Here is a 22,548-nt window from a genome sequence, read left to right as displayed (position 1 = left end):
AAACTCAGTAGGCGGAAGGACCATGCTTTCTCAAGTGACACACACAGATTTCCTTAACATCTTACTTTTGGAAAACTCGTCATATACCATGATTTGTCTGAATCTGCAACTCCAAGAGAGATATACAGTAGATCTTCCTAACAGCCAACTTTTGAAACATTCACTTTCACACTGCTAATTTTAGATCTGCAACTCCAAGACAGAAGCAGAACAGAAGTTCAGGTAATCTCCCCAACATGTCCACATCTCCTGGTATGTAAATGCTGAAAGAGTGATGCCCTTGACTATGGTTCACTGTCAGATGTATAATATTTCTCCCACAGGTATAACCTTATGCCTCCCTGTTTTTTAAATAAAATGACAGATCAGTTGCAAAACCAAAATTAGGATGGGCTCTGGATGTGGAATTTTCTTCAGAACTTCAGGACTAAGACACCTCCTCAGCCTTAACGGGCTGATGGGGAGTCTATCAACAGGAAGGACTATATAACTTGCCTAATGGCAGCCAAGAAACATTCACTATCCTGAGACAGCAGCAACCTTCACCACTGCAAGAGACTGAGCTGCAGGAATATGAAGTCCACTTGAATGTTAGTGGGAAATGACCACCTTTCCAGAGCCTGGTGACAAAATATTTCCTTGTGAATAGCTAGTGTGAGACAACATCTAGTATACTACAACATCTACATCCTCAAGCATACAACTGGTATCAAAGTCTGTGGTGATCATCTAGTCCAAAAGTCACAGCAGAATCCAAGTCATCATCCTTCCCTGCATCTTCACACATCCAGCCTCTTGGGCACCCTTCACACACAAGAATGACCAGGATTAGAAAAAGTGTCCTGTTGCATGCTACCTATAAAGCAATCCTCTGAGATAAGGACAGAAAGGATCTTTCTCAGTTTATGGAACCCAAGGGACAACACCAAGGTATTAAACTACTCTAGGGATGCTACATGGAAATCCTGGGGAGACTACAAGAAGACAGCTTATCCAGGGAGGCAAAACACTAGGGCATGCTTCTCCTGCAAGGCTTCAGTCACCACATACATCATCTATGGTAAATACTGTGGACACCACAGAAAGTTCAAAAGGCAACTCTCTCTGTACTGGAAATGATACTCAACAGTGTGAACTGGAGAAATCCCCGAACAAATCCCAAATATACATTTCAAAAGGTGTCTATAATATATAGCAATACCATTCCAGCTATCCTGCAACTTCAAGGATATAAATACTTGGGAGTGTCAACAATCAGAACTAGATAAACTTGAATAAAATACCCTCAAGGAAATAACAGACCCAGATAATTAAACACAAAGAATAGACAAAGTCTGTTACTGTTACTCTGGGACTGGGTCTCTGATGAACCAAAGCATTGTAATGTACTTCTGATACTTTTCTTGATTTTGGCTATAAAAAATACACAGAGGGTGAAAATAAAGATTAGAAGCAAAGTACAGTTGTGTACACTTACCATAAATGTAGATGCTCGAGTGTATTCACTGTTGCAGTCATTACATTTGGGTTATCTGCTTGCAGGTAGCCCACAGTCGGCCTGATTAACAAAGTCTTGGGTCCTGCGTCTGCTGCTGTCCCCTCTTCCATGACGTCACGTCATCAGGGGTATAAAACCTGCAACAGACGCCATTACATCAGTTTTTCTTGCCCCAAATGTCAGGTGTCCCCCTAATGGGAAGCAATGAAATATAAAAGTACAATGATATACCTCCAAAAAAAAAAAAAAAAAAAAAAAAAAAAAAAAAACAAATACACCAAAAAGGCTTTTAAGCATGGTAAAAGAAGTTAGGGGGCTGGAGGGAGGATAACCAGGACTGCAACAGTGAATACACTCCAACACCTACATTTATGGTAAGTGTACACAACTGTACTATGTTCTTCGTGTTTCACTGTTGCAGTCATTACATTTGGGTAGATCCCAAAGCTATGATTGGGAGGAGGACTTTAGATAGCATTAGGAACAGCTATAAGGCCCTACAAGACTGCAGTGGCAAAGCCAGCTCTGGATTTAGAGAAAATTGGCAAAATGATAATGCTTGGCGAAAGTAGGTACAGAACTCCAGGTAGCAGCTTCTAGGATGACCCTGGTAGGGACGCCTCTGAGAAAGGCTGTAGAGGTAGATGTAGCCCTGGTGGAGTGAGGTCTGATCCCCTGGGGGATAGGTTTTCCATGGTGCTTGTAGCAGAAATGAATGCAATGGCCTATCCATTTAGAAATTGTTTGCTTTGAAATTGCCTTCCCCTCTGCCCCCGCAGCAAATGCCACCAGCAGTTGTTCAAATTTCCTTTGAGGTTTAGTCCTGTCCAAGTAGAATCTAAGTTGTTTGTGCACATCTAAGGAATGCAGTATCCATTACACTTTGTTTTGTGGATTGGGAAAGAAGGTTGACAAATGAATGGACTGATTAAGAGCCACACTGGATACCACCTTGGGCATGAAGGATGGATTGGTCCTGAGGTATACCCTGTTCGCATGAAAGATGATGAAAGGCTCCACTGCCATAAGGGCCTGTAATTCAGATACCCTTCTAGCTGAAGGGATTGCTAAAAGGAAAGCTGTTTTCCAAGAAAGAGATTTTAAGTCTGCAGTAGCAGCTGGCTCGAAAGGAGGTAGAGTGAGTTTCTCCAAAACAAAGTTAAGGTCCCAGGCTGGGGTTGGAGCTCTCCTGGGTGGTCTCAAATTTTTGGCCCCTCTGAGGAACTGCTTGAGCAGTGGATGAGAGAAGAGGGGAGGTTCTGTGTTATAATGAGCTGAAATGGCTGAGGCATGGATTTTAATGGAGGAAAAAGACAGGCCCTTGTAAAGCATCTCAGTTAAGCACTGTAAAATCTGAGGTAAATTGGGTGCTGCTGTGCTCATCCCTTGAGATTGGTTCCAAGCACAAAATCTCTTCCATTTTTCAGCATAAGATTTTCTAGTAGTAGGCCTCCTTGCCTCTAAAATGATATCCATCACAGGTTTACTGAGGGATGGTAAAGCAGAGATTATGTAATCAGCCAGGCTGCAAGGTTCAGTGTTAGAAGCTGAGGGTGCAGAATCTGGTTCTCCTGCTGAGACAACAGGGAAGGAGGCTGAGGCAGATGCCATGGGGATAACCATGACACACTGCGCAGGAGTGGGTACCAGTGTTGGTAGGGCCAGTCTGGAGCAATCAAAATCCACCTTGGTTTGTTCTGTTTGATTTTTAGTAGTACTTTGGAGAGCAGAGGCAGATGGGGGGGGGAGGCATAGACTGATAGTTTTTTCCAGCTGAAGGACAGAGCATCCACTTTCCAGGCTTGTTTATGGGGGAGTCCTTGTGCACAATTTGTCCAATTGGTAGTTCTGGGGAGAGGCAAAAAGGTCTATATCTGGGCTCCCCCATTTGCTTGTCAACATGTTGAAAATCCTCGGTTCCAGCTTCCACTCGTGTGGGTTCACGAGGTTTCTGCTTAGTCCGTCTGCCAGTGTATTTAATTTTCCTGGCAGGAATTGAGCTTGTAAGTGCACTTGGTAGCTCAAGGCTGTGTTCCACAATGCCATGGCTAGCCCTCTGCTTGTTTAGGTACCACAAACAGTGGTGTTGCCGTCTTTACCATTAGTTGACCTGGAAGAATGTGGTCCTTGAAGGCTGTCAGAGCATTCTGTACAGCTAACATTTCTTTTCGATTGATATGCAGGTGCAACTGACTTGGGTTCGATTTGCCCTGAATGCACTTCCCTGCCAGGTGAGCCCCCCATGCATAGTCTGATGCGTCTGTTAGGGTTTGGGCGGCAGGGGGTGGTGTGAAAGGTAGTCCCTTGTTTTGGTGGCAGGCCTCTGCCCACCAAAGGTACTCTAGGCGCAGGCAAGGTATGATAGGAATCATTGCTTCTAGATCCTGAGAATGTTGACACCATAGGCTTTTTAGATACCACTGTAGTTTCCTCATATGCAGTCTTGCATATGGAATTAGAAGAATGCAGGAGGCCATGAACTCCAAGGCTTCTAGTATTTGTCTTGCAGATAGCAGGGTTTTTGTGGCCACTTGTTTGAAGTAGGTTGTCAAATGAATTTGTTTCTCTGGCGTGCGGTAAGCCATCTGGGAAGTTGTATTCAAGCTTGCTCCCAGGAATATAATTTGACAACAGGGTACCAGGTGTGATTTATTTTCGTTTATGGTGTACCCCAGACAAGTTAGAACCCTTTGAACAAAGGCCAGATGATTCAAAAGTATGTCCTGGCTTCCTGCCTGAATTAGACAATCATCCAGGTATGGGTATATTTGAATATTTATTTGCCTGCAAAATGCAATAACTGGAGCTAGGCACTTTGTGAATACCCTGGGTGCAGTAGATAAGCCAAAGGGCAGTGCAGAACTGACAGTGCATGTAGCCTACTTTGAAGTGTAAGTATCTTCTGCAAGATTCCCTAATTGGGATATGCAGGTATGCTTCTTTTAAATCTAGTGTTGCCAACCAGGCATCTTTGCCTAGCATAGGAAGTAAGTGGTGAAGAGTCAGGATTCTGAATTTTGGAATCTCCAAAAAGGTGTTTACAGGTCTAGGATAGGGCGCCATGAATTGTCTTTTCTGGGTACCAGTAAAAGTCTTGAGTAGAAACCTTGTCCCTTTTCCTCTTCTGGTACCAGTTGAATAGCCCCCATGCTTAAGAGAGAACGTACTTGTTTTGGGGCCTCTGCCCACTGATGTGGGGGTAGGTATGGCCACCCGCTTAGTGTTGGCAATGTGTGGAAGTGAAATCTGTATCCCTGGGACACTATTTAAAACCCATTTGTCCTGGGTAATGAGTTCCCAATTCTTTGCATGAAGAGCAATCCCCCCCCCCCAAAGGGGTTGTCAGTTGATAAGTGCTTGGAAATTTTAAAAGTAAGTTATTGAGACAGTTTACCATAGTGGGGAGTCTTATTACTCCCAGATTTGGAAGTGGAGGCCCCCCCCCCCATTGCTTAGTCCTGTGCGTCCCCTGGGACTGCAACCTGGGGTTTTTGTTGTGTCTGGGTTTGGTTTGAGAACACCTGGAAGGGGCTGGAAAGGACCAATTCTTAGAGGGCCAGTGCGTACTAAATCTAGGAGGCTGAACTTGTAAGAAATCTAACAGTTTGCACAGATTTAGCTTTATCTTCCATCTTTTTAAGAACTTCCTCAGCCTTGTTGCCAAACAGGCGGCTCTGATTTAAGGGAGCATCCAACAATTTAGCTTTAACATGATCAGGCAAAGATTGCTCCTTAAGCCAAGCATGCCTTCTGAGCACAGACCCAGTAACAGCAGCCCTGCAAGAGGCCTCTAATGAATCAAAACCACACTGCAAAGTATGTTTTCCAACTTGTTCAGCAGAATGCATTAAATCCTGTAATTCTCTATTTTCCACATAGTCAGGAATCAACATCACTTTCTGTTTAAGCAGTCCAATAACATGTTGCTGATACTTTAACATATTAAACTGGCAGTTTAAAGCCCTAATGGCCAAGGTTACAGAAGTCTAAACCTTCTTACCCCATCTATCCAGCGCCCTGGAGTTTCTATCAGAAGGGGTAGGATTTCTAGCAGTAGAAGCCTTAATGCCTTTGGGCCCCTGTAAAATAGTCTCTGGATCTGCAATAGGATTTTTAAAAAGGAACTGGTGGGACTCAGGGACCCTGTAGTATCTGTCATGTTTTCTGGGAGCAGGAGGCAAGGAATCAGGGGCCAAACTAGATTCTGAAAAAGCATCAACAATGTCTAGTACAGAAGGAATAGCTAAAGACCTATGCTGAGGTAGAAGGAAATTCCTAAGCCTCTTTTTTGAATAAGAAAAATCCGGGCTTTCCCAGTGGAAATACTCCCTTAGAGTATGTAAGGTTTCCCCAAAAGAAAAATCCTCAGGAGGGGAAGCAGAGAGAATGGAGTCCTCTGCATCAGAATCTTCATAAGTAGATAAGGGCAAATCCAGATCATCAGAAGAATCAGAAAAAACAGAATCCTGATCAGTACATTCATAATCAACTTCAGTCCTAGGCCTCTTAGGAGGGGGGGGGGGTTGGCTACCCCTGATTAGAGTTATTAGATCTTCAGCCATTCTTATCATTTGTGTTTTAGGCATAGAGGCCTGAGCATGTGATCTGGGCATTGTTTTTTTAGGCATGGTTCAAGGTAAGTAAAGAAGGAGACGTCGGTTTAATATGCAAGTCATTAGGCCTGAATACACCCTCAGAAGCCGGTGCCTGCACAGCGGCTCCGGACCCATCCAAGGTAGAGACATCTGCAGGTTCCATAGCTGAAGCATCTCGCGGCATACCGGACTCTGAATGGGTCTCAGTATAGGCCAGCGAATCAGAAGTAGCGGGTATCAGGAGCTGCGAAAGTGCCTCACTGAGTACCGGCGAACTGGCTTAGAAGAAGCATTGTCGGCAGTTTTGGAACTCGGCGGCCTGTGTCTGTCTATCTTTGCGTTTTTTTTTCAGAATCCCGGTAGACAGATGCTAACCGACGACATTTCTGAATAATTAAACTGAGAGCCAAAATATTTACAGGCGAAAATATACAGACGACGGATAGTGCGATGATTAAATAAAGCACAATATCGACAGCAAGGTACATTGTGGTCAGGGTCTAGGCAAGGAATACAGTACAAATGAAAATCATTTTGAGGTATTTGCTTTCCACAATTAATGCAATTATTAACTTTTACTGACATCAGTAAGGAGCAAGAAAAAGTTTCCCCAACGGGGTACTTAGCTTTAGTTGAAGACTTCGATTCTGAAACTTGAAAACGAAAATTTCAGGAGTTGGCCGACCGGCACTCGTGAACTGCTTCTGCTTTGGGCACCGCACGGCAAGAAAGACTGATGTAATGGCATCGGCTGCATGTTTTATACCCCTGATGACCTGACGTCATGGAAGAGGGGAAAGCAGCTGACGCAGGACCCAAGACTTTGTTAATCAGGCTGACTGAGGGCTACCTGCAAGCAGATAACCCAAACATAATGACTGCAACAGTGAAACACGAAGAACCTCAGGTGAGGACATCATTGAAATAATAGATGGAATACTTAAAATGAAACAGAAGTAAAAAGATCATAAGTAAATAAATGTTCACTAGGGTGGCAATGTACGAAAAGAAAAAAAAAGAGGAGTAGAAACCAGTAAAACCTCTACTATAAATAAAAACAAAGCTGTTTAAAAAGGACTGGATGAACCTGATGTACTCACTCAAGTCACAGAGGTCAGGGATGAGAAAAACTACTTACCCTATTTGGGACAGAAAAGCAGTGTCAGCAAACAGTCAACCTAGTTCAGAATACTGAACTGTCTCAATGGCCCCTTTCAGCAGCTGACTCTGGGCTCATCCTAGATGATCAGCAAAAATGGTTTATCCTTTTAGTGGAGTCCTATCATCAGCAGAACCTAATGTGGCTGAGCTGGTGAGATCTTGTTTGATAACTTGGTTGAAAAATCAAGGAAGCAAAAGTGCGTGGTGCTTTAGTCATTTCCTTGATATGCAATAAAGCTTCTTCCTTTTCTAGGCCTGATGAGGCTGAGAAGAGAAACCAGTACAGTGGGAGGGGTCAAGTTCAAGTTCCTTTACAAAGATGAAGACTTGTTTTCGCCTCAAGATGTATCTAGCAGTAATTGAGAGATTTGCCAAACAGAACATGCCCCTTGAACTGGATACCCAGAATGTTGTTTCTGAGATTCTCCTTAAAAGGACAGCTGCAAGCACATACTTCAGCCTGCAGCCCTACCCCAGATTTGGCACATAACTGCAGAACACAAGGTCAGTCACCACTGAAGCCACAAAGTCTTCACCACCTCCTTCCTTCATCTCAGATTCAGGAAGTCTGCAAGGTTACTTAGAACATGGTCAATGAGGGAGCATTTCAAACAAAAATACAAATAGTTCTAAGCTCCAAAGCTCCAAGTTCTGACAGCAGGGTTTGTTGAGCCTACACTGAACCACTGAAATAACATAATTTGGCTGAGGGATACTGGGTGAAGGACTTGCTCTAACAGGGGCAAATAAAAGATGCCCACATACTTGGGGGGCACAAGAGTAGAGTCTGGGTGCTTCCACAAAGCAATAATGGCATCTTTACTACTGACTCCCCAGGAGAGGTGCTCCAAAGCTCTTCACCCTCCATCCTTAGAAACACACTCAGGCCTTTCTTGTTGCAAGGACAAGAGGCTACTCTACACAGTACTTCATGAGCCTCAAAGTCTCTACAACACAGTCATCCAAATGAAACATATGGGGGGAAGCTCAAAGTACTTATCTGTCTTAAAGAAAATGGCTTCTGGGTCTTCAGACTCTTGCAGCATGAATGGGAGGGATTCCCTCAAGAACCCTCTAGCCATTAAGCTCTAAGAGTATAGATGATCAAGTGTGGTCCAAGCACCGAAAAGTGTGCCTGCACAGAGTGGTAAGCAGGTTAGAGGGGCCTTTGCCAGGCCTAGTACTGGCTCCAGGGTATATATACCAACATTGTCCATCCAATACCTCTATCGCAAATGCTAAACAGAAAAATATCTGTTTGATGTCCAGGCCTTAAATTGTAAGCCCTGGGAAATGATGACCAGGACTATGCCAACAGATCCAGCTGCGCCCTAGTTGTAAATGCTGGAAAATTAATCCTTGGCCCCAGTGACCTAATGACCTAAGGCAGGTGGCTTTATAGACCACTCTCAGGATCAGATCAGTCTTCCTTGAGCTCTAAATAACCATGGGATGACTGGTACCTACACCATAAAAGAACCCGCCCCCTAAGGTGACTACTGGGGGCTTTTGTCATCCATGTCCTGTCTCTATCTGCCAAGTAGAAAACAGGTACAAGATCAAGCTCTCAGCAAGTCAAAGAAAAGCTTAACACCTATATGGCATGAAGGCTACGGGTTTAACAATGGACTTTAAACCAAGGAGGCATAGGCTGTGGCACACCCTCTAAGCTGCAGTTTTTTGTGACACTGCTCCACCCAAGACGCACAGTTGTACAAAGGACTTACAACTGCTACAATTCATCTGTTGACAAGGCAGTCTATGAGCTTCTTCCTCTGATGTAGATGGGAGGCAGGTATTGAACTGAAAAAAGACTTAAAACAGTGCTTTATATGGTGTTCATTTCTGGCAATAAATGCAACGGTTGTGCGAGTCTTGACTAGTAATTTGATGGCTGTGAGGACACTTGGTAGACATGCTTGCAGGCACTGACTACATGACTTTTCTGAAACACATCAGGACAGGAATCCAAACCAGCCAAGTGGCAGAAAGGAAGCAGCAGGGTCTTGGACAGACATACTTAGGTGTAGGGCATCATGATATCACATTGTGTAATGACATCAGGACATGCACCTCTGACAGCAGCAGCTTCAGAGAAAAATGGTACCAAACTGAGTCTAATCACCAGCCTGCAATGGAGAATCACTGATCTTTTGAATTAAACAGCTTCTGTTTTCTTTGCCCCAGTACATTCTCTTCTCTAGCCAATGTTGCCCTGTGCTGTCAAATAATGACCTATGCTAAAAATTCATACTCTGTTCTCTTTTTGTGCAATCCAGTGTAAAATACCACAATGAAGTCTAAGTGTGCACATCAATAGCCTCTTATTATTTCAACTGCTGTTGTTACCCAAAGGCCTCAGATTTGTCTAACTTGAAACTACACTTTTTCTACAATCTAATGGCTTCTAGATATATTAAAATTTTCTTTTGCACTGACTCCATATTTTACCTAAAACTATGGTTGAACTGACACCCTTTATGTTTCTTAAACTAACATAAAAATTAATTATATCTTCCCTTTTCGTTTTAAGGAACTTCACTCTTCTAAGATTTGCTGAAATGTATAAAAATGACTTGGTTCTCTTGGTTCTCTTACAATTTTAAGGTAAATTACATCAGGGCAAACTTCTCCATAAGCCTTTAGTTTTCAAAAGCTTTGCTGCCTGAAAGGAAGGGCCATTTCTACCAACAGGATATGGTAACTTCTCCTTTCTCCTCCTCTCTAAATGTTAAGCATTCATTTAGTAGCCCGAGTTGTCACCCCATTACCTATAGACCCTCCAGTCTTTTTTCTTAAATAATACTATCCTTATTTTATTTTCTCCCTCACATACTTACAAAATGTTTCACTGTCCTTGGTGAAGCCTTTCCTTAATATGGAAATGTACTTTTTTGACTGCAGTTATTGTAGCATCTTTTAGTCCTCATTTTCTAAATGCTGTATTTTGTCCCTTAAAGTTTGATGCCACCTCACTTGAGCCATATTGCCTTACTTTATTTTATCAGAGTAACAGATCCAAATAATGGCTTACTGCACTTTATAGGTTCACCAATGTCCATTCACACTACCGTCCTATTATGTTTGCTAGTGGTTTCACAAGGAACTATTCCACCTGTTATCCTTTAATCCAGAACCTCATATTTGTCAGGTTAGATGCTGCTGTTAAACAAGCTGTAAACCACACTGTTTTAATCATTTGCTCCTGAGTGGTTACCCACTTCCACATATGAGATCAAATGTTATAGATCCATGTGTGCCCAATTAATTATCTGCTAGGATATCCCTGTATATTTCTATGGTGCACCCTTGGGCCAAAATTACTATATGAAGCCTGCCCAACTCCTGCTAGATGAGCAGTGCTCTCTTAGTACAACAAACCAACAGCAACTAATTACATGGACAAAGACAACATGCAAGAACATGCATCTTGGAGAGAGAGTTATAGAACTGTGGGTACTGGTACAAGGAAGCAAGCTGAGCATTCACAGAAATGATTCAACAAAAACACTACAGACATGGCTGTGCAAGCAATACTTACATAACAGCACACTGCGCAAAGGACAGGTACTCCACCAAGATATCCAATCCTTTGTTTTCATCATTAAGAAATTCTCGCACCCACCTGTAGGAACAATAAGCACATACAAATGCATTACAGTCAGAGAGTCAAATAGCTGAGAAATCTGTAGAGCTAGAAGACAAACACAAAGCAGTACAAAAATTGTTTATGCTAGGTGCTGAAATAAACTTTCAGTTATTGTGTACACAGTTACAAAATACCAAGTACACAAATTATTCATTATACTTTACTATAACAATGAGTGAGAAGGTCACTGAAAAAACAATCAGTAAAAACAAAATAAACTCCAGCAAAGCTAGAACTTCTACATCATGGGCATTCAGAATCAGCAATTAGCTGAAATACCTGATGTTCATAAAGATCATTTGCATAAATCCCATGTGCCTCTGATACAAGAGGTTTGGGAGGTCACTTAGTGGAAGTACTAGCTTTGCTGGAGTTTTCATTTCGTTTTTACTGATAGTATTTTCAATGATCTTCTCGCTCATTGTTTGTTTGTTGTCTGGGATATTTTTGCAGTGACCCTAATGATAATGGACATCAGCTGAGTATAACAGCCCTGTGTTTCTAATGATTAGTCAAACATTATGTCTGTCCTGTGTTGATGAGGTCATAAGGCTGAAATAAGCATTTTAGGTGCTCTACCAAACCTAAAGTACAGAAATGGTTGGTTAGAGCATCAACATTGGTCTATAGAATATACTGTTAGTATGTAAAATATACTTTGTGGCATTTAGACTAAGGATTATTTAAATCTTGTTTAGCCTCTATTAGATCAATTATTTTATATATTTTAATGTTTTTTGTATTTTTTCTCAAACTTTAAATAAATAAATAAAAATCACCAAAGTAATGGTCCCATGACTAGGCCCAAATATTATACACACAAATAATTACTTGAATTATTTAACATCTGAGTGGCACTCTCTGGGGGTTTCTGTTTAAGAATTCCTCATGCACTTGTGACACGATCTTCCAAATTTCTCATCAATGTCCATTCTTCAGGAGGTCATAACCTTTTTGGCAATACTGACATGTCTGCAGGTGAGTGGAGGCAAACTCTGTCCACAACCCCCAGAAAGGGGAAAAATTACACTAAATAAAAATCATTAAATCTATACCTTAGCTGAACTGTCAAATGGCTAATACTGAAAAAGATTCTACTCAAAATAAAAGGGGCACAAGGAGGGAGAAAAGACAAGACACCCAAAGCATATGGCCCTACTGAAAAGCAGATAATGGGGCATTTGCACACCTACATCGCACTCTAAAGGACTGAATTCTGCAGTAGATCTGAGAAGAATCTTAGGCAGAAGAACATTAACTCCTCCACACACATACAAAGGATGAGACCAAGTACAAGAGTACAAAAAATGATTCCCCATATGACATTTGAGGGGAAAAAAAAGTTCCATCTCAGAGCTGAACATCAAGACTAAAATACCTGATAAATGCATAAAAGGACATCCAACTCACCATGGTGCCAAAGTCGGCCATGAAGGAATCAACAGCAAGCATTACAGGTAGCAATCTGTCTAGCAGAATAATTTATGAACATGTTAAGTAACAACCATTAAAGCTTGCAGATACTTTCTTTATTTGGGACTTTTACAGCAGCATGTTTTCTGAGATACTTTTATTGCATCAGCGATGACAGCTTTTCAGCATATCTATCTATTTTTATGGCAATGACTATACATCTGCAGGAGATGAGACTATGGACTGTGTGCATCTCTGTGAAGATGCTTGTATAGCGTAGATATTTAAACAAATAAAATTTGCATCTTGAATATTCAACTAGTCTGTTTAATCTTTTTTGCTGCTAAGAGAAGATGACTTCTAGCTACAGAATCCTACATGTGATTTGATGAAAACATGCTCTATGTGAAAGCTGGAAAAATCTGGTTATGATTTGGACTTGTATTACTGAGCTGGAAACATGAAAGCATGCTCTTGCATCTGTACTGTCCCTTACTGGAAGTAAGCACAGTTGTGCAAGAACTTAACATACCAATAGATGTCCCACCCATCACTGCTGCAGTATTCCAATACTACTGAGCTATCTCGCCAAGGTAACCAGACATCCTGGCAGGGTACTAAAGCCAAAAACCTTCCATACAATCCATGTATGGTCTATGTCCATGGGCGCAAGGGTACATAAGTGGCAATATAAGCATAACATCCCCAAACCCTCTCTAAGCCAGAAAACCTGAAAACACCAGAGGAAAACAGCTAGTAAAAGAAAGGTCAGCTAAAAGGACTGAAGCATGGAAATGGTTCTCCCTCAGACCACGAGCATTCGTAAGATAAAAGTTAAGAATGGGGGAAGGTTGGTAGGAAATACTGCAACAGTTATCAGTAAGACATTGACTGTTATGGTAAGTGTTTACACAATTGTACTACGTCCTTCCTTAAATCACTTCTGCAGTATTCCAATACTGCTGGGTGATTCCCACAGCTCATCAGTTAGGAACGGAGCAGGAAGAGTGGTTAAGCTGTTACGTAATCCAGATAGCATGGATCTAGCAAAAGAAGCTCCAGACCTAGAGAAAGGACCTGCCCTGTAGTATTTAATGAAAAAGTGTTTAGATGACTAGGTGGCTGCCTTTAAAACAGTCCTACAATCAATGTCTTTGTAAAAAGCTCCAGAGGTAGAAACTGCTCTAGGGGAATGGGCCTTAACCACAGAAGATAAGTGCATGACATGATGGGAACAACAAAAGGAAATTTATTTATTATTATTTATTTGACATTTGTTGACTAGGTTAGTCCAACTGGGTAGAACCATTTTTTCAGCGGAGACCTGGGAATAAAAGCTCCACAATGAATGCAAAATGGTTCACAAAAAGTAAAAGAATTACACTAAGGTTTATTTAGGAAAACAAAGAAGCACTAAGTAGTCAAGTGAGATGTACAACATATTTACATTAGACATAAAAAGCAATCAAAGTCATATTTACATTAAACATAAAAGTAGTCATGAATTATGTAAAAATCTAGCAGTGCAGACCCTATATTTATTAAGTTGATTAACTCTAGGTGAGGGACTAGTAAAGACACAGTAATGGAGAAACAGGTTATTTTTGTCAAAGTTCAAGACAGAAGAAGATACAAGTCAGTTATGAAGTATAAGAGAGGAAGAAAGGGGGTGAGTGTGATAGACAGAATTAGAGAAAAGGGAAGTGTGGGTGGTAGAGAGAAATTTGCGAAGTAAGATACATGCACAGAGGGTGCTTACTAAGAGGGGTGCAAGAGAAGGATGAAAGATTAGAGAGGCTATCGGGGAGGATGACTGCAGTGACTTATCCAGAAACTGTTTAGAAAGTTTTTATAGTAACCTTGAAATTTTGTGGGTAGCGAATATTCCTTATTTCTAGTGGAGGTTTGTTCCAGGACAGGGCGGGGAGGTAGCTGTAGAGTTTTTGCCCTATTTTGCTGTTGGGTTTGTAGATTTGGAGGAGGTTTTATACAGAGCTACAGAGAGACCTAGGAGGGGTATAGAGGGAGAAAAGACAGGCAAAGTCAGTGGCAAGAGGAAGGTTGGTATAGTAGGGTGTGTATGACCTGGAGTTGGGAAAAGAGCAATTGATGAGGGAGTCCTAACCACTTTAAGTTTTGAAGGGCAAGACAATGGTAAAAGCGGTAGGAATGACCTGAGGCAAATTTAGCTATTTTATTATAAGTAGATTTGAGTTTTGTTAAGCGGGAGGTCTGCAGGTCGGTGAGGATTTGGGAGCTGTAGAGAAGGTTAAGGAGTAGGCGGCATGGGAAAGCGAAATTTTGGATTTAGAGGTGAGAAATTTTTTGTTACAATATAGGGGTCTTGAGTTTTTTAAAAAGCAACCAACTCGTTGGAATACACATGGCAAAACAACACTTTACTAAAAAATAGTAAAAATATATAAAATGCGAGCACTTTCACAGATTCCTCTCTGCTTCCTCAGACATGATAGTCTTGAGTTTTTGGTGGATTTTCTTAATGTTATTGGAGACATGCAAGTCAAATTTGAGTTGGTCGCCAATGATGACCCCCAGAAGCTTGGTGTGAGATGCAACAGAAATAAGTGTATTGTTGTGGGAATTGAGTGAGAAGGAGGATTTGAGAAGATTCATGGTTTTTAGAGTGAAAGCAGGAGCTTAGTTTTCTTTGGATTTAGAATCAATGGATCATTGGAGAGAAAGTTTTCAATTGATGAGGATTTCTGAGTGAGGGTGTTGAGGTCAGACAGGGAGTCTGCAATGGTGATGACTGTGGAGTCATCTGTGTATTGCACCAGGGAAGATTAAAGGCAGGATGTGTGTAGTTGGTTGATGAATATGTTAAAACAGTAGAGGGCCCAGAATGGATTCCTGAGGTATGTCCATTTTAATAGGGAGGGCAAGAAATATTGCAGAGCGCCATTTAACTGACTGAAGTTGGTCTGAGAGATAGCTAGAGAACCAGGAAATGGTAAATGTGGAGAGATTAAGTTCAGACAGTTTATGAAACAGAAGATAGTGGGACACAGTGTTGAATGCTTTTGAAAGGTCAAGGAAACAGGGATGAGACAAGTTTATGATTATCTCTGGCTTGAGATATAGTGTTCAGGATGGGTATAAGGGCAGTGGAGGTGCTATGTTTGGGGCAAAAGCCATGTTGTGTGGGGGTGAGCAAGTTCTCTTTAAGAGGTAGTGGAGGATTTATTTGTGGACATACTTCTATACGATTTTGGAAAGAGGAGATAAAATAGCTATAAACCTGAAATTGGTGAGTTCTGAGGAGTTTCCACCCTTGTGAATGAGAATAGTGTAGATTTTTTTCCAGATTGAGGGGACTTTGGATTCAGCAATGGAGCAGTTAAATGTGAATGGAGATAGGAAAGGCAACTGAGTTAGATGCCATTCTCAGGAAGACAGGTGGTAGGGTGCCCACAGAGGGAAAGCAGGGTTTTAGTTTGGTGAGCATAGATTTGATATAATAGGTTGAGACAGTTTTCAGAGAAGGCCTGAATTTGATGGAGTTTGAAATCCAGCCAGCAACAGTTTACTTGGATACAGGAATATTTAACTTGGTTTCCTGGGAAGAGAGAGAGCTGGTCTATATTCCTAATGTACTTTGTCTTGTCCAAATCAAATCTGAGCTGCATTTGCACATCCAGGGAGTGTAGAACCATTTCACTCTTGCTTTGAGGGTTAGGAAAGAAGGCAGGCAGATTAAGAGTACGGCTGACAGACAATTCATTGACATCTTTAGGCAAAAAGAAAGGATTGAACCTAAGAGACACCCTATTTTTATAAAAAATAAAGGAATGGACAAGATCATTAGGGCTTGGAGCTCTGAAATACTTACAGCATAACTGATTTTCCAGGTATGACATTTTAAAGATGCTGAAGCCACTGGTTTAAAATGTGGCTGCTGGGTAAGCTTTTCCAGGACAAAGTTTAGGTCCGAAAATGTATGCGGGGGGAAGTAGCCCTCCTAGCTGGGTTCAAATGAAAGATGCCTCTAGGAAACTGTTTCATCTCAATTGCAGAGGGCTGGGGGAATCAAAGGGCATACATGCAGATATAGATGAGTGTGCCTTGATAGAAGAATACATTGGACAAGCTCTTATGAGCTTGCACATGTAAGAAAGTATACAGAAAAGCCAAGTTTGAGTGGACTTCTCTTTTGGTGACATCAGATCAAAAATATTTTTGATGTGGATATACAAAATTTTCTAATGGAAGGTTTGGGAGTAGTCCTGGATTCCACTTTACCCAAGAGATCAACCAATTCAACTCTCTTTTCAGAAAAGGCAGAAGTGGAATCTCAGTGTCCAATGGATGGCGATGCGGAGACCAAAGAGACTTTAGGTACCACTGGGTCACTCTTATGTGGAGTCTGCAATAAGGAATCATGGGTATGGAAGCTGCCATGAACCCCAGGAGTCCTACAAATTTCCCTTGCAGAGCAAGATTGAAGGGAAAGAAAGTACATGGAGAGTCTGCACTTTCTCTTGTGGGAGAAAGGCTGGCATGATCCTTGTGTCTAGTCTGTAACTCGGGTAAAACTAGATCTTGCATACGGGTCAAGGCACATTTTTTTTTTTTTTTAGATTTATTGTGAAGCCCATACTCTGCAGTAGGGAGATAGTCAAGTTGAGATGCTTTAGCAAGTCCTCCAAAGATGTTGCCTATATCTGATGATCAAGGAATGGGAATATTTGGATTCCCATAGTCTTACAAAAGGTAATAGCTGGAGCTAGGCACTTTTGTGAAAACCCTGGAGGCTATGGACACCCAAAGGGTAAAGCAGAGAACTGAAAGTGTGATGAACAAGCTGAAAACTTGGGGAATTTTCTGAAAAAAAGGTGAATGGGAACGTGAAGGCAGGCATCCTGGTAAAATAAAGGGTTTGAAGGGAAAACAATTTGAAACAAAGTACATTCAGAAAGTTGTTGAGGTGAGAGAAGTCCAGGAAGGGTCTCCAGTTTCCTTTTCGGATACCAGGAAAAGCCTGGAATAGATGCCTTTTCCTAGATGGAGTGGTGGGACAGATTCTTTGGTACCTTGTGTAGATCATTGTGTGTACTGTACCTAGTCAGCTACTGTAGCTAGACAGCATGTGCGTGTAAGTTACTGAGCACATGCAAGATCAGTGACATTTTGTATAGTCAGAGGGAATGCAGGCAAGAATGGAGATGTACATGTGAGTGTGTCTGAAGTGACAAGTCAGTCAGTTTACCTATGAAGTTCGAAGTATATGTTCCAGTTACAGCTCCTGATGTGTTTATGTACAATAAAAGTACAGTTGTGTACCTACCATAAATGTAGATGCTCTAGTGTATTCACTGTTACAGTCATTACACTTGGGTTATCCTGCTGGCAGGTGACCCTCAGTCGGCCCGAGTTCCAAAGTCTTGGTCCGGCGTCGGTTGCGGTCTCCTCCTCCCTGACGTCAGTGTGCCGGGGTACAAAAGATGCAACAGACGCCATTTTCTTCAGCTTTTCTTGCCCCAGATGTCAGGTCCCATCAAAAAGGAAAGGCTGGAAAAAATTATGTAAAAAAAAACATGCATGTACCAAAATAAAATTTCCTTCATCTACAAGCAAATACATCACATAGGTTGTAGAGAGTTGAGAAGTACAAAAAGGACCCAGCAAAGAGAAAGGGGGATGGTGGGTGGGTGACCTGGACTGCAATAATGAATACACTCGAACATCTACATTTATGGTAGGTACACAACTGTACTATGGTCATCGTATTTCACTGTTGCAGTCATTACACTTGGGTTGAATCCCAAAGCTGAGGTTGGGTGGATGGGTCTAAATGGGATTAGGAGAGGCTACCAGGCCCTGCAGAACTGCAGTGGCAAAACCTGCTCTGGTTTTAGAGTAGAGAGGGAAGTGGTAGTGCTTAGTGAAAGTGTGCAATGAACTCCAGGTTGCAGCTTCTAAAATGTCTTTGGTTGGTACTCCTCTGAGAAAGGCTGCTGAAGTGGCTGCTGCTCTGGTAGAATGTGGCCTTATGCCCTTAGGCACTGATTTGCCATGTTGTGCATAGCAGAAGTGAATGCAGTGTCCTATCCATTTTGAAATTGTCTGCTTTGAGATGGGCTTTCCTTGTGATCCTGCAGCATAAGCTAAAAACAGTTGCTCAGTTTTTCTGAAAGCTTTTGTTTTATCCAAGTAGAATCGTAGCTGTCTGTGTATATCCAAAGTGTGCAGACGTCTCTCCCCTTTATTCTGGGGATTTGGATAGAAAGTTGGCAAATGAATGGTTTGGTTAAGAGCCACACTGGAAACCACCTTTGGCATAAAAGTTGGGTTCGTCCTTAGAGAGACGCTGTCCTGATGAAAAATAATAAAAGGTTCCACTGCCATTAATGCCTGTAACTCAGACTCTTCTTGCTGAAATTATTGCTAGGAGCAGAGCAGTTTTCCATAAGAATTTTATATCAGCTGCGTTGGCTGGCTCAAAAGGAGGCAGTGTGAGCTTTTCTAATACAAAATTGAGGTCCCAAGTAGGTACTGGCGCTCTCCTTGGGGGTCTTATGTTTCTTGCCCCTCTGAGGTACTGCCTTAGCAGTGGATGTGAAAAAATAGGAAGTTATGTACCTACCATAACGTTCCATGTTAGTTGTCTTCTTCTCGCCTTCTTTCTTGCTGGATGGCCTTCTACCAAATCTCAAGAGCTATTTACCGGCTCGAGGCTTCCCCATATCCCACAATGCTAGGCGACAGATACCCAGATTTCGTTAGGCAGAGCTAACACCATGGAGACACCTGTCCCCACTACAAGGTTTACCTACAGTGCTAAAAACATAGCAGGACGTACCCTAGAAAAGAGTCAACCAGAGGAAGAAGGCCTCCAAGAGGATTCTTCTCGGTCTGTCCAGGCTAGGGGATGGAGGGTGGGACGCAAGAAAGAAGGCGAGAAGAAGACAACTAACATGGAACATTATGGTAGGTACATAACTTCTTAATGTTAAGTTGTCCATCTCGCCTTCATTCTTGCTGGATGGGACAGCGTCCCTAGCACCTTAGCCCTGGGTGGCACATCGGAACAGACTCTTGAGCACAGCGGAACCAAAGTCAGCTCGACTCCTGGAGGCCATATCCAACTTGTAATGTGAAATGAAAGTATGAGGAGTGGCCCATGTGGCTGCAGCACAAATAGATTCCATTGGAAGTCTTGCCTGTAAAGCTACAGACGTAGCTAATGCTCTGGTGGAATGAGCTTTTGGTTTTGTAGGGAGTTCTTTATGTCTCAGTTGGTAAATCAAAGTAATAATAGAGGCCAACCACCTGGATAAGGTTACTTTAGAAACTGGCAGGCCCTGCTTGCCCTCAGCATAGGACAGGAAGAGTTGGTCCGATTTTCTTGTTTGCTTAGTCCTATCCAAATAAAAACGTAATTGCCTGTGAACGTCCAAATAGTGCAACTTTTGTTTAGCTCTGTTCGAATAGTCAGGAAAACAGACAGGAAGATCAATAGTCTGATTCAGATTTGCCTCGGAAGGTATTTTGGGTAAAAAGGAAGGATTAGTCCTGAGTGAAACTCTATCTTTGTGAAAGACAAGATAAGGAGGACGAATACAGAGGGCTTGAAGTTCCGACACTCTTCTAGCTGAGGTGATTGCTACTAAGAAGAGTCTCTTCCAGGAGAGAAATTTTAAGGAGCAGGAGGCCACAGGTTCAAAGGAGGGAGAATCAATGAAGTTAATATCAGGTTCAAATCCCACAGAGGCGGGAGATCTTTAACCGGGGTCCTAAGTAAAATAGTCCCTTTAAGAAAGGCTTTACAAAGTTTGTGGGACATGATGCTGGTCTCTGACAGGCCAGCGTGGAAATTAGCGATAGCAGCCAACTGAACTCGAATGGTGGCAGATGAGGAACCTGCTCGAAAAAGCTCTGCCAAAAAATCTAGAATGTTATGGACAGGGGCTGTAAAGGGGTCTATATTTCTAGCTTCTGCCCAGAAAGAGAAACTTTTCCACTTACTAGCATAAGTCTTTCTGGTAGTTTATTTATGCGTAGAAAGGATGATTTCACCCACTGGCTGAGAAATCTGTGGAAGCCTGGCTAAGGCTGGAAGTGGAGCAACCAAGCTGTGAGGTTGAGAGACTGAAGGGATTGGTGCAGCCCGCCAGACTGATGGACCAAGAGGTCTGGCACTGGGTCCAGATTCCAAGGCTGCTCCAGTAGGTGACTATGCAGGAATGGGAACCAAATTTGTCAAGGCCAGTAAGGGGCAATGAGGATCATCCTGGATCTCAATGCGGTCGCTTTCTGAATTCGTTTCGGAATTAAGGGAAAAGGTGGGAATGCATACAGAAGACCCTGGGGCCAGTCATGAACTAGAGCGTCTCTGGAGGAGTGGCCGGGGAGGGGGAAGAGAGTGAAGTAGTCGTCGCACTTGCTGTTGAGAGGGGTTGCAAAAAGGTCGCAGCAAGGCTGACCCCATGTGCGGAAAATTTTGTCCGCTACTGACTGAGAGACCACTCCTGAGGCATGAGAATAGCTCTGCTTAGCCTGTCCGCTATGACGTTGGACTTCCCATGGATGTGCGTTGCTATCAGAAACCGTTGAGAGGAGATCGCCCATTGCCAGAGTCTGAGTGCTTCTCGACATAAGGGATAGGACCTGGTTCCGCCCTGCTTGTTGATGTATAAACGTTTAAAACAAAAAAGCTGTTACTGAAACACAAAAGGCAACTGCAGTCTGTAAAAAAACTCTCTTTATTCCTTAAGCACTCGGTTAGCTTTTCGTACGCACAGTGTACGAACTTCATCAGAGGGTAAATTAATTAATTAGCCACATCCTTTAAGTAACTTCCTGCTGATCAGCTGATATTCCGTTACTACTTATGTTAAAATTTTAAACACTTTTAAAATAAAATAATAAAGATCAAGTAATTTAAACAATTTAAAACAATTTAAAAACCAGCATCAATTAATAACTATTTAAATTCTTTTTAGAGCAAGCATCAAGTAATAACTTTCAAATAATGAATTATATGAAATCAGCTTTAAAAGATGGCTTTTGGCAAAACATTAACCTGGTAATAATATGTCAATAGGTTCTACTTCATTTCTATTATAATTTATGTTCCTATAGAATAAAAGTACATATCTAATAACTAAAACCATATTTATAATATGTGGAAACTAATATATCAACTACTTATACAAACAGAATAATTATTTGAGATTGAATTATTATATTGTTATAACAAACGAAATATATACAATTTATAACTACCAAACTTGAACAAAGTATACCACAAGTATATATATATATTTTTATATTAAAAAATATATATAAAAAATATATTGTACATTTATAAATCAAATGTTAATAGCAATTAGTATATCAAAAGCACATTAACCCAAAGGGTTAGAAGGAGAGAGGGGAAGGGGGGGGGTTGTGGGGTGGGGGTGGGTAGGGGTTGGAAAGGGGTAAGGGGTAGGAAAGGGGAAAGGGGTAAGGGGAGGGAAGGAAAGGGACAATTACCTTGTTAGGCTACGAAGTTTTAAAATAGGCATAATGGAACAAATATCATTTAATCCAGGTAGGCAATATGAAAATAACCTAATTTGCCAAATAAGTTCCAAACGTTCCAATTGTAATTCAATAGGTCCCCCTCTAATATTTGGTGTGAGTTGATCCAATATCCAAAATTTAAAATTATGATCTGGGAATTCACTAATATGCCTTGCAAGAGCATTCTCACCATTACATTTTTTAATGTTATACACATGCTCATATATTCTATCTCGAAGTCTTCTAATAGTTTTGTCCACATAGAAACAGTGGCATAGCTGGCATATTGCCACGTATATAACCATCTTTGAGTTACAGTTATTTTTAAATTTACTTCTTAAGGTGGACCCGTTTATTTTAACAGTATGTCCTACATGAATATATTTACAATATGGACAATTACCACATATCGACATGTTTTTAAAACTTTAAGTTATGTTGGTATTGTTATTAATAGTAACCAATATTTGTTTAAAGTTTTTATCATGCCTTATTGTAATTTTGGGTCTATCACCTTATTTTAATATTAATTCCTTATTTTCCTTCAAAATGTTCCAATTTTTATAAAAAATGTTTTTCAATAATGAAAAATCGGAACAGTATGTAAGTGTCAAACTGTATTCAAAGGGTAATACGGTCGAATTCAAATGAATGCTAGAGCTATTCAACTGATCTGGGCTAACTGTAGAAAGTGAACAAGATCC

The 22,548-nt window shown here is 41.5% G+C and overlaps 1 protein-coding gene across 1 annotated transcript in view; it reads right to left on the bottom strand.

Annotated features, from left to right (window-relative positions):
* The window catches only part of FMNL3 (formin like 3), a 1,635,345-nt gene that overhangs the window by 917,046 nt on the left and 695,751 nt on the right, over positions 1-22,548 (bottom strand). The window contains exons 4-5 of the mRNA XM_044082195.1: positions 11,267-11,361; positions 10,796-10,879 (exon numbers count right to left, since the gene is read on the bottom strand). Coding sequence (XP_043938130.1) covers positions 10,796-10,879; positions 11,267-11,361 — 179 coding nt within the window. The remainder of the gene's footprint in view (positions 1-10,795; positions 10,880-11,266; positions 11,362-22,548) is intronic.

This window comes from Protopterus annectens, chromosome 9.part0, assembly GCF_019279795.1.
Source record: "Protopterus annectens isolate FY-2018-M chromosome 9.part0, PAN1.0, whole genome shotgun sequence".
NCBI lineage: Eukaryota > Metazoa > Chordata > Ceratodontiformes > Protopteridae > Protopterus > Protopterus annectens.
This window is presented reverse-complemented; position numbering and strand designations above follow the sequence as displayed.